Source organism: Dothidotthia symphoricarpi (genome assembly GCF_010015815.1).
Source record: "Dothidotthia symphoricarpi CBS 119687 unplaced genomic scaffold P153scaffold_1, whole genome shotgun sequence".
In the NCBI taxonomy this organism is placed as follows: Eukaryota; Fungi; Ascomycota; class Dothideomycetes; order Pleosporales; family Dothidotthiaceae; genus Dothidotthia; species Dothidotthia symphoricarpi.
The window spans coordinates 874,990-886,581 of record NW_022985008.1 but is presented as its reverse complement, the minus strand read 5'-3'; the positions used below and the strand labels follow the sequence as shown (position 1 = coordinate 886,581).

Genomic DNA, 11,592 nt, shown 5'->3' with positions numbered 1-11,592 from the left:
TGCTGATGAAGTTGAGAAGCTCAAGTCGCTCAGAATTGTCGAAATGGATATATTCCAATCAATGCGCTGCAGGAGTGGCCGACCACACTAGCATATTTTAACAAGAATGCCAAAAGATGTCCGACTCAATCGCGATAGCCCTTGCATTTCGTTGTGTTGTCACTCGTCGCAAAACTGTATCTGACTAGTACGAAGAAGCTCGAGAATTGGTGTAGAGACACCTTGTCGTTCAACCTTTTAAACTACACCCTAAGGATGATACAATTGGCACGAGTTAGTAAAGTTGGTTGTTCTGTACACTACGAGATTTGAGCGTAGTGTACCTAGTACAGACGGGCGATCGTGACTCTATCAGCTTGCCTTCCGGGATGGGCTAGTTCAAAATACTGAAGGCATCTGTTTGGGTCTAGTGCTTACGGATTATGAGTGATTCTGACTCATCTCGTTCGACAGCATTGAACCTTCAGGTCTCGTATCTATACTTATCCAGTACGTCTCATACACCAAGTTTTTGAACACATCCAAACGTCCAACAATGCCTGACCTCAACCTCTGTATCAGCACTCCACGCTTGAATGTTCACTTTTTCGATCCATCCAATGACGCGCACTGCGACTTCGTCCTCGAGCTTCTCGACAGGCCAGACCCGCAAGTGCCAGATGCGGCTATGGACCGGGAGGGTGCACGTGCAATCCTAAAAAACGATCTGGAAAAGGTGTCAAAGACAGGTTACGGTCGCTATGCTATTTCACTCAAGCCCTCCATCGCCTCCGGTGACCAAAACCTCGATTGTTCTCACGACGGTGTGCTCGTTGGTCTTGTCTCTATGCAGCTCAATCGATTTCCCGGTGCGCCGAACATCCCGGATATAGGATTCGGCCTTCTCAACAGAAACTACGGCAAGGGCTATGCGACGGAAGCAGCGCAGGGTTTACTGAAGTATTTCGAGGAAGAGAGAGGACAAACTGAGTTTGCAGGGTACTGCCAACTCGAGAATTTGAAATCGAATAATGTATTCCGCAGATTGGGGTTTGAAGAACGAGGAGTTAGGGAAGTAGGTGGAATAGTCACTGAGACGAAACTCGAGGTAGTTGTGTGGACCAAAAATCTTGAAAGGCAATTGGATGAGTACGGATTTTGAGGGGGTCGAGAGCGCGTCAGAAAGTATGCTTGTCAAGACGAGTTCTAATAGAGAAATTGATTTATTACCAGCTCGATCCAATCAAACATGTGTCTGTGTTGCTGTCGGCTCTGCACGCCAATATGCAAATACTTCTACTGCTGGTGTTGTCTTCGCAGGCACTTCATCTCGACATCTTCCTATCCAGTTTTTGCTTGTGCAAGTTGTCGGTGCATCAGTCGAGGAAGTAGAAACTGTGGTTGTCGTCTTGTCTTTGCAACCGAACCAACCGGGCTATTACAATCAGTGGAATACGCAAAACACAATATGTCATCACATACCGTCTGACAAGTACTTGTGCTTGTACTGCTGGATATGGTTGTAGTTGTGCTAGCCGTGGAAGCAGATGTGGTAGATACTTGTGTTGAAGTAGTCTCGTCGCGGCAGCCCCACCATCCAGGCGTCTTGCAAGTCTCTGTACGCGTTAAGGACGACGTCGTGCTTGTCGCGATGGTCGTGGTCGTTGGCTTTGTATGCGTTCCGTCCTCGTATTTCCACAAAAAGCAGTCGACACAGTCAACAGCCTCATCTACACATGTAGCTGCCTTGTCGTACACCTGGTACACATTGTCGATAGCGTATCTCAAACGATGGGTCGATGTGCTTTGCCTCCAGCCCCAGTCTTTGACGACGTCGTACGCACATCTCTTCCCCGTATGACAGACCGTCTCAAATGCATAGCCGGCAAGCGTACAGAAAGTCGAAGCACCATTACAAGTTCCCATGTAAATTGGGTCCGCGGTGTGGCCAAAGTGAAAACCACCAGTATTCTTTCTGAGAGGGGCTACATCACCCGCAGTAGGGAGCCCAAGCCGTTTTGCTGCCATGGCTTGGGGATACGCCTCAAATGTGACGGCGGGGATCCCATGTTGCAAGCCCATTAGCGAGGCTAGAACTCCTCCTAGACTGTGTCCAGTCGCAATTATATTTGCATTCGGATAAAGCTGAAGGACCTCTTCGTACAACTCTAGCGTCGCGGCATAATACCTGTTTGGTTTCTTCAACTCTTCTCGAACACACTTGTCATCACAAGAGTAAGTTCCGGTTTGGCAGTCGCAAACTTTTTTCCAAAGATAGGAGCCGCCTTGGCCGCAACAACAGGATCCATAGAGGTTGTCATTCTCTTTGTCACGTCCGGATGTGCCATTTCCGTCAAACATTGCAATTGAGGTTCCCTTTACTGCAAGTACAATGGTTGAGTTCGTACTGTCGGTAAATACGTGACCTCTGATCCCGCTGTCGTCCCAACCAAATGGCACCGAAGAGTTATATTTCTCGTCAATATCAATCCAGTCTGGATCACTGCGTCCTGGCTTGTACGCGTCTTCTGACATGGAAGCAAGGCTGAGAATTGTCGCTTTGTCTTCGACATCCGGGCCCTGGACATCCTCGGCGATCCATAAGGAGGACATCGGAGTTTTAGCATCATGAGCTTCGAGTGCAGGTCGCTCAATAAGAATGGGAGATGTTTTAACAATAAATGGTCCGAGTTGGGACTCAGCATCAGTCTGCGCTACTCGCTCCGGTGTTACGTCCAGTCTTCTCGCGCGTGGTCCAGGTTGTCCAGCACCATGATGGAAGACGTGTCGCAAAGTCAGACCATCAAACGTATTGATACGGACTTGTTCCGTCGTGGCGAGGCGGGAATCGCGAAAGATGTCGTAACCAGCAAAGGAGCAAAAAACACCAGGAGTGAATACAGAGATACTAAAGGTCAAAAGTAGTCGAGTGATGGAAACTCGTGGTCGATTTGTCGATACATTTAACGGCATGTTGTGTAGACATGTCGAGAGCGTTGAAAGGAGGAGTGTTATGGTCCGTCCTCGATAAACACGCACGTGGCATAACGGCGCTAGTCGACATTGGTCTAAATGAGGGTCCACTTTTAAGTGAGACTCCACGTCACTCACCTTATCACTTGAGCCATCACGAGGCAGTCGATCATAACCGAAAACCTTCATAGGCTTCTGCCTGGAAACTGACATAGGTTTTTAGTTTACGTATCTCTTCAAAGAATGTCATGAAATATAAGATCTATTCGAAAATGGCTCTTCAACTCAGGGTCTCTTGAAGATCTACCCAAATGAAAACGAGCTTGGAATATACATCCGAAAAGTTCGCGAGATATTATGGCATCGCGAGAAGCAATGGGCAAACCGACGCGGATCTGAAGACAATGCACCAACACATAGTTTCAAGATCGAATATTCAACCATCTAGGGGAGAGAAAGTCTTGGATGCGAGGAAAAGGCTCTGACGACCACATCTTGTTCAACGATAAGGCATAACGGCTGCTTAGGATCTCGTTTGGTCCAAAATCTTTTGGGAGCCCCCCCAATGTTATAGCGGCCTGTCTTTCGGTGTTGGGGCTGAGTGTGGACACCATTTCCATCTGACGCCTCACTTTTAGTAGGCTAAGTACGTTTCATGCCTCTGCGAGGAGGTTTCATGCCTTCAGCTCGATCCTTCATCAAACATAACTGTGTTAAGTATTAGGAGGGTCGCCGATACTGAATAGCTTTCATTTTCCAAATGCCAAACTATCATAGCCTCCGTCTCCCCAGCTCCCTGTGTCAAACAATTGTTCCATGTCAAAATCAGCACTTTGTGAACTTGCCATTGGATACTCATGCCCTTCTGCTCCTGGGCCTGTGCTACGACTCGCCGAATCTATAACGGTAGTCTGATAGAATAAGGGTGATGGTAGTGGTCCTAATGTCAGGTCGAGTGTAACTTTTGCTGCTGTTCCTACAGTTGCTTTTTGTGTGTTTTGAGAGGGTTGACCGGCTGCCTTTGCGGAGTTGATCTTCTCCAAATACCAGGTCCGCGTCAGATCAACATTCAACCGTATCGCCTGCCAGTAGTCCGGATGCGGCTGGCTGACTTTGTCGTATGTGGTCAGACTTTGCATGCGATAGCAGAGAGACTCGAGGCCCCGGTCAAGGTGCACTCGATCTTGTGCTGCCATCATATTCCACCCGTCAGCAGTTTTGGCTTCTATAGGAATGCATAGGTGGGCCACACTCCTGATAACAGCTGGTAAACGCATCCAGTCCGCGAAAGATATGAGATGATATTGTTCCGGCGGAAAAGAAAGCAGAGTATCCAGAAAACGCTTCCCAGCCTCGAGTGCGGATAGTCTAGCTTTCATCTGCCGGTAGTCATGTGTTGGCTGTTGCTCGGTGTGAGACTGGTTACGTAGAGCAGCGCTGTGAAGCATCATATCCGTGAAGGAAGAAGAAAGATCGAGCACTAGCGACTTGTCAGACCGTAAATACGTGCTCACTTCAGATTCACCCACTGCGTTTCGAATCGGGACCAAATGACACTTGTTTCCACACAGCAAGCTGGGTTTCCAGGTGTTCAAGCGTCTGTGTATCCATGTTTACCACGCCACTACTAGACAGAACATCCCGAACCTGTTCATCGAGTTGTCGCAAGGTGATGAGATGGCTAATCACCTCGTCATGAACGTATTCACGCTTTTGTTTTAGATCCTGCGTCCATTCTGTCATAGAGGGTGAATATTTTAAGAGATTCGGCGTTCGGAGTCCCGTGGCCACCCTGCAATTGATTCAGAGATAAACGCTTCTCCAGAAAGAGGAGTACTGACGCGGACGCAAGATAATAACAGCCGAGAAACGTCCGCTGCCGTTCTCGCTGGTTTTCGACGCTAGGTGGTGTACGTTCTGGACCATATGGGAAGTTCAAACATTGGTAGTCCTGTTGCAACCCAATATCGAGAGCAAGCCCAATGACGAGGTGATGTAGGAAAAAGATCTGCTGCGTCTCATGACTGAATACACAATGGTACCTGAGTGTGTGAGTCCCATGCTTCTAGTAGTCCTCAGAGTACTTGCCATGAAAGATAGACTAGCAAACTTTGCACAAGTCCCAATGTCTTCTGAGGCTTCACGATCGTTCGGATGGCGAGTTCTTTGCGGTAGACTGCATCAAGCAACTTTTGGCGATTGCGGTTCCTCCACAAGGCTACAGTGATTATAGCGAGAAAAAGCATGGGGTTCTTCGCATATAATTCTTGACCTGACATATTTGTATGTAAAGGAACAAATGGGAAGATGTTCGACATGTTCCGATATCCATCCATCAAGGTGTCCGCTTCTCTACTTGCAAGAAGTTGCTTTACAAGGTCATCTTCAATAGGAGGATCGCTTTGTCTTAGAGTTGGAGATGATTCCTCTGGCGCATCTTCTGTAAATGGGAGTTTACACGCGCTATGAATGGCATCGTTAAATTGGAGGTCTGCTCCGGTATCGTCCTGCACTTGTTTTGTGTTGGGACAAGGTTGCAAAATCTCGAACGAAGAAGGGACTCGCATCCAACTGCCAGGAGCTGGTACTGACCGCCGCTTTTGGCATGTACGAGAGGCGTGATCGTCGATGACATTGGACGCAGATGGTACAAATGTTGGCACTGGTGGCGGTGGCGGTGGTAATGTTGCGGGAGGTGGATTGGCAAGACTCGCAACGAGACTATCAAGCTTGTTTTCAACTTCGGAAATACGTCTGGGAAGTCATGAGCTGTATAAAGACATGTGATTATGGAGAGACAACCTACGATGGTGCTTTGAGTTTCCTCTCTCGACGTGACGATTCCGCCCATGCACACTCTCGTCCAACAATGACGCATCTGATGGACCAATTAGCTTTGATTGGAAAACACTATAAATGTAAAGTATCCAGACTATACACGAGTTAGGTAGAGTTACCTCTGACACCTTCCAGTTAAATTACTAGGCAGACACTTTGTTTTAAGACTCCGACATTGTTGACAAGCCTGTGATGTTCGAGGTGCCGCTCTACTATCGGTTGTCTGATCTTCTCCATTCATTGGGTTGTGGGTTTTCGTGGAAAGTTCGAAGTTGGTGGAGGACAGCAGATTACCGTGCAACAGAACGGAGAAAGAGACGTGAGTGTTTCTCAAGATACCTTTGCACAACATGACTTAGTGGCTGATAGTAGACCAATGAATGGTTAGTAGATTTAGTGCTTACATCTACCGAGATTATAATTCTCCTCGGACAAGGGTCGAATTAGGGTCTTGAATATCTTACCAAACAACAGAGTGCATATCGCAAGGACCCATGATATCGCGTCTGCTCTTCTCATTGCCTTACCAAGTTACAGGGAAATCCATTTAGTTTTCATCAATGTATCGACTTCTTCTTTGGATAATCACGTTATCCGCTGCTGGTGACAACGCGACGCTAACGTGCAGTGAGTCCCAAGATCATCAACATCTCCTCGATATGCGCTACCCCTGCTAGTCTGTCATGGGATGCGAGTTCCGCTCTCTGGCTTTTTCCAATCTGCATTCTATGCTCTCTTGCTCTCGCTTTCTCTGTGCAGTTTGACACATTGCCCAAGCCGGGCGAGAAGAGTCCATGTTCACGCGCACGAAATCGATGGCCGACGGGTAGAACTGCTACACGACGATAGAACCAGACACGGAAAGCAAACATTGCAGTGGTTGTAGCAGCGACATTCAATGCTATCCAGTGGTTGCGGAGACATCTGCCGCCCTCTTTTAGACGGTGCGATTCCAGCGACAATTTGTAACTAAATATTACCTTGGGTTTCGCCCCGCGTCAAATTGCACGCGCGCCGGATGCAAAGTGTTGAGTTGATCCAACATCACATCTCTCCACGTTTGCGAATTGCGGTGTCGAGTTTAAAACATCACCTTTGCTTATCGTTTTTTCCTATTCAACCTCCCATTCAGTGTGTGTCTTTGTCGTCTGTTCTACAGAGCTCTATTCAAGACTTCACTTGATTCCAGTCTCACGCTTGTATAGAGATGTATGTAAATGTTTCTTTCGGTCTAAGATAACGCGAGTGTCTTGTCGATCATATTGCACCCCACATTATAGATTCTCCATATGTGAGCCTCTCCGAGATTGGACTAGGTTGAATTTGGCATGCGGGTTATCAACTCTAAGATCTGATTCGTGGTACATTGCGACATAATTGTAACGTGTGGCATGTCTTCACGATCGCGGAAGGCTTACCCGAGTTGTTAGATCAGACCAGCGTTTGACACTGATGATATTTCTCAGATTAATTGTTATGCACATTGCAAGGCTATAAAAGTCCCAGATGCTAGATCCCGACTCCATGTTAACCACTACAGTTGACTTCGAACAATACATACTATCATTCAAATCTCGCCATGCGCACGACACTCCTCTCTCTCCTCCCAGTTGCTCTCGCAGCGCCAGCGACCCTCTTCCACCGCGCTGAAAAACCAATTTATTGGGCTCTAGTTGGCGACTCAACAACTGCTCCCGATGGCGGTTGGGGAGACGCGTTTCTCTCCACTACCGTTGCGGAGCCTTCTTCAGGCAAGAATTTTGGGCACAGCGGCGCGACTACCAAGTCATTCCGCAATGGAGGCGATTGGGGAAATGTCATAAAAGATGTTGCAGCACACAAGAACGAAAGCCGAGTGTATGTGACTATCCAGGTAAGTGACCTACTTTCTCGCCACTCAAACATTTCCAGAAAATATGGCTTAATTGTTACAGTTTGGTCACAACGACCAAAAGCCCGCCAACAACGTTTCACTCGACGAGTACAAAACCAACCTTGCAAACTTTGCCTCCGAAGCCTCTGGTGCAGGAGCAACGCCCATCCTGCTGACCCCGCTGACTCGCCGCGCATTCAATTCGACAACTGGAAAAGTCATCGAAAACCTCTCTGTTGAACGCGCGGCAACTATCGAAGTCGCGGAAGCGAACGATGTACACTGGATCGACCTCAACCGAGCGAGTACCGACTATGTGAATGCCATCGGTCAAAAAGCGGCGGACATGTACAATCTTGCATCGGGAGATCGCACACATGTGAACGTATGGGGCGGAGTGGTATTTTCGAGGATAGTGAGTGACTTGTTGGTGGAGAAGTATGCGGGAGAGTTTGAAGGAGCGACAGTGAAGAACGAGACTTTGAGTGCGCTGATTGCGGACGGAAAACCTGCTTAAACTTTCGAATGATCAATTCAGAATTGTTTACGAAGCGTTCATCTTGACAGAGTATTTTCTCAATCTTTCTGATCAGTAATTCGTAACTGAATGAGACCTCAGAAATAGACTTCAATTCACAACTCGAACAACTATTTTGCAATGATCCAGTCTTCTTCCTCTTTCTCCCTTCTTTTCCCCTCCCCAACCACTACAATTCCCCACCCGTCCGAGCAACCTAGCGCAAGCAAACACCTCTCGCACACGGCTGACCCGGCCGATCAATGCATCTCCCTGCCCACTCATAACTCCACGGCCCAACGCACCTGAAATAGCTACGATAGCAAAGGTACGTACACTCGCAGTACCCGCGACTGCAGCTCTCACAGCCCATGGAATTCGGGAGAAGTCTGCAGTAGAGATCGCCGAGATCGCCTGACTTCCAACCTAATTATTGTTAGATCAAATACCTGTCCTTAAGATGAATGCATACCAAGATCATTCACAATCTCTCCAAAACAGTACAGTTCGCCGATGTTGCACGCACCAGCATTGGCGGCTGCGATCTCGGTGGTAGAATTGGCGATCTGGATGGAGATTGTTTCCACTGGGGTTGCGGAGGTGAGGAGGAAGAGCGACGCTAGTGAGAAGGCTGTGAGAGACTTGGAGAAGTGCATGTTTGCGGTTGGGTAGATTTGGAAATTGCGTCGAAGATGTAAGGTAGGCTGGACTGATGACTGAAATAACTGAGGGAACCGTCCTTTTTATTGCCGGAACTGCTCATAAACACATGTACATCTGCATCACAAGTATGCCAGCGATCTATTGCTGAGACATTGTTAAGACGCATGCAGTGACGATGGATCTGCATAAGATTGGAAGCACGAAGTACTAGTGACGAATCGATAGGTATATTCTCGTTGTACAAGACCGTAGAGGTTAAGCCTGAACAAACAAGTGATCACTGACAAACACCTTTCCGCAAATTTATCACAAGTGCTTGTACCGCACTATAGAGAGAGAATTACCAACGTGGACGTGGCAGTGAAGATAGCCAGTTTGTAGGTTACTGGTGTATGCGATTATCTAGACTTTGTAGCAGTGCCGAGCACAACCCCAAATAGTTACCATGTTTTCGGAACTCAGATATATGCACATGACGGACTTTTGGGTAAAGTCAACGATCTTACGACAAGGTTGCGGCAACTTGCATAGTCTTGACTAGAGAGACCTACGGCTTCTCTCACTCAAGTGTCATTTCATCCAAAGGCAGGCATTGATGGTAGAAGTTCTCGCGTGCAGACGAGGAATTGATAGAGAGTCAGGTGGGGCGAGCTAGCCGCAACTGCCTTAGCGACGGATCCATTGCACTGGCACGTCGCTCCAAGATCCGTCCCGCAGCTTCAGGAGCAAGTTCACCTACTATCAGATTCACGAAAATATCTCAAAGATCGTGTAAATGCGATGTTCGAGTCCTTCGGACAAGCGGGCAGGAAGTGCAAAAACGTCATGAGGCTGAACACCGAGGTACCCCGCCCGCGCTCCGATCAACAACAGCAACAATGCCATCTCATCCGAAGTCCGCAAACTCCTCTGCATGAAACCTAGATGTAATCCCTAATCTGGAAGTTGTCAACCTTCCCCAACCAAAATCTTCCGTTCAGGTACTCGAAATACGCCACGCTACTCGCTCCTTCCAACTAGCCATTCACCATGCCGTCCAAATCCCCCTTCCCCGACATCGACATCCCAGATGTAGACCTCTGGGGCCTCCTCTTCTCGCGCCAGAACCGCGACTTCCCCGACGACAAAGTGATCTACCGCGCCGTCAACTCGGACCGAAAATACACCTTCGCGGATGTAAAAGCGCACGCGACTCTATTCGGCGAGGGACTGCGCGACGCATGGGACTGGCAGAAAGACGACATCCTGGCGCTATTTGTGCCGAACGACATCGATGTGCCGCCGGTCATATACGGGACTTTTTTCGCGGGCGGTGTCGTCACGCTGGCGAACCCCGCGTACTCCGCCGACGAACTGGCGTTCCAGCTGGAGAATTCTGGGGCCAAGGCACTTGTTACGACGAGGGGGTTTTTAGACACGGCGCTCAAGGCGGCGGCGAAGGTGGGAATTGATCGGAATCGGGTGATACTGTTAGGTGCGGAGAAAGATACATCGCATCGCGTGAAGCACTGGACGCATATCCGCAAGACGTCGGGCGCAACGCATTATGGGAGGCGGAAAGCGGACCCCGAGGATCTGGCGTTCCTGGCGTACTCGTCCGGCACGACGGGACTGCCCAAGGGCGTCATGCTCTCGCATAGAAATATCGTCGCCGATCTGCTCATGATACAAGGCGCACCGGGACAGTGGTATTCCCCCGCGACTGACAAGTTCCTCGGCGTGCTGCCGTTCTTCCACATCTACGGTCTGACAGGGTTAGTGCACCAGATGCTGCACCGGGGCATTGAGCTCGTCGTCATGCCCGCTTTCGACATGCAGACGTTCCTACAAACTATACAAGACTGCAGGATAACATGCATATACGTCGCGCCGCCCATCATCGTGCGGCTCGCCCGCGATAAAATGGTGGATAAATACGACCTCTCGTCCGTCAAAATGATCACAAGCGGCGCCGCGCCGCTGACGCAGGAGCTCGTCGACGCAGTGCACACGCGCCTCGGCATCAAAATCAACCAAGCCTACGGACTTAGCGAAACAAGTCCAATGACACACGCACAAGTAAGTCCTCCCCCCCACACATCCACCCCTGACCCTAACCCCGTACCCAGCCCTGGAACGAATGGCACACCTCCATCGGCTCCGTCGGGAAACTCTTCCCCAACATGACCGCAAAATACATGTCCCCCTCGAACCACGAACTCGGCCCCGGCACCCCCGGCGAACTCTGGCTCCGCGGCCCCAACGTCTTCGCAGGCTACTGGCGCAACGCCGCCGCCACAGCATCCTCCCTAACACCCGACGGCTTCTTCAAAACAGGGGACATCGGCTTCCAAGACGCAGCCCAAAACTTCTACATCACTGACCGCGTCAAGGAGTTGATCAAGTACAAGGGTTTTCAGGTTGCGCCTGCGGAGCTGGAGGGGAAGTTGATGCTGAATGAGGGGGTGGCGGATGTGGCTGTTATTGGGGTTAATGATGAGCATATGCATACTGAGGTGCCGAGGGCGTATGTTGTGCTCGCTGCGGCTGGGGGGAGGGGGACGGAGGGTGAGGCGAGAAGGATTGTGGAGTGGGTTAGGGAGAGGGTTGCGAATCATAAGAGGTTGAGGGGGGGTGTGGTGTTTGTGGATGAGGTGCCGAAGTCGGCGTCGGGGAAGATTTTGAGGCGCGTGTTGAAGGAGAGGAGTAAGGGGGATGTGGCGTTGGGGTTGGAGGTTAGGGGGAAGCTGTAGATTCTATGTAGTGCGTA

General features: G+C 49.5%; 6 protein-coding genes across 6 annotated transcripts; 3 read left to right on the top strand and 3 right to left on the bottom strand.

The window, feature by feature from the left end:
- Window positions 1-491: 491 nt before the first annotated feature.
- Window positions 492-1,281, top strand: P153DRAFT_362424 (uncharacterized protein). Its single transcript, XM_033667130.1, has one exon. It carries the CDS (start codon window positions 536-538, stop codon window positions 1,139-1,141), a length of 606 nt encoding a protein of 201 aa, XP_033529066.1. The 5' UTR covers window positions 492-535; the 3' UTR covers window positions 1,142-1,281.
- A 39-nt stretch (window positions 1,282-1,320) lies between these two features.
- Window positions 1,321-2,952, bottom strand: P153DRAFT_329255 (autophagy related lipase Atg15; the record flags this gene model as incomplete). The annotated part of the gene is made up of 1 exon (XM_033665382.1): window positions 1,321-2,952. The coding sequence occupies one exon, from the start codon at window positions 2,950-2,952 to the stop codon at window positions 1,321-1,323; it is 1,632 nt and encodes a 543-aa protein (XP_033529065.1).
- A 749-nt stretch (window positions 2,953-3,701) lies between these two features.
- Window positions 3,702-6,031, bottom strand: P153DRAFT_279458 (uncharacterized protein; the record flags this gene model as incomplete). The annotated part of the gene is made up of 6 exons (XM_033663023.1): window positions 3,702-4,432; window positions 4,482-4,744; window positions 4,794-5,014; window positions 5,037-5,706; window positions 5,759-5,830; window positions 5,910-6,031. The coding sequence occupies 6 exons, from the start codon at window positions 6,029-6,031 to the stop codon at window positions 3,702-3,704; spliced, it is 2,079 nt and encodes a 692-aa protein (XP_033529064.1).
- Window positions 6,032-6,897: 866 nt separating this feature from the next.
- Window positions 6,898-8,228, top strand: P153DRAFT_7393 (carbohydrate esterase family 12 protein). Its single transcript, XM_033673374.1, has 3 exons — window positions 6,898-6,999; window positions 7,257-7,663; window positions 7,725-8,228. Exons 2-3 carry the CDS (start codon window positions 7,370-7,372, stop codon window positions 8,178-8,180), a joined length of 750 nt encoding a protein of 249 aa, XP_033529063.1. The 5' UTR covers window positions 6,898-6,999; window positions 7,257-7,369; the 3' UTR covers window positions 8,181-8,228.
- Window positions 8,229-8,311: 83 nt separating this feature from the next.
- On the bottom strand, window positions 8,312-8,836 carry P153DRAFT_392001 (uncharacterized protein; the record flags this gene model as incomplete). Its single annotated transcript, XM_033671111.1, has 3 exons — window positions 8,312-8,427; window positions 8,517-8,606; window positions 8,653-8,836. 3 exons carry the CDS (start codon window positions 8,834-8,836, stop codon window positions 8,312-8,314), a joined length of 390 nt encoding a protein of 129 aa, XP_033529062.1.
- A 736-nt stretch (window positions 8,837-9,572) lies between these two features.
- On the top strand, window positions 9,573-11,575 carry P153DRAFT_329246 (acetyl-CoA synthetase-like protein; the record flags this gene model as incomplete). Its single annotated transcript, XM_033665381.1, has 2 exons — window positions 9,573-10,901; window positions 10,952-11,575. Exons 1-2 carry the CDS (start codon window positions 9,873-9,875, stop codon window positions 11,573-11,575), a joined length of 1,653 nt encoding a protein of 550 aa, XP_033529061.1. The 5' UTR covers window positions 9,573-9,872.
- Between the last annotated feature and the right edge of the window lie 17 nt (window positions 11,576-11,592).

Excerpts from the sequence above, each read along its gene's own strand:
- P153DRAFT_362424 (XM_033667130.1), top strand. The coding sequence starts at position 536 with ATGCCTGACCTCAACCTCTGTATCAGCACTCCACGCTTGAATGTTCAC.
- P153DRAFT_7393 (XM_033673374.1), top strand. The coding sequence starts at position 7,370 with ATGCGCACGACACTCCTCTCTCTCCTCCCAGTTGCTCTCGCAGCGCCA. Across the intron at positions 7,664-7,724 it reads GAGTGTATGTGACTATCCAG|TTTGGTCACAACGACCAAAA; the intron begins GTAAGTGACCTA and ends TAATTGTTACAG.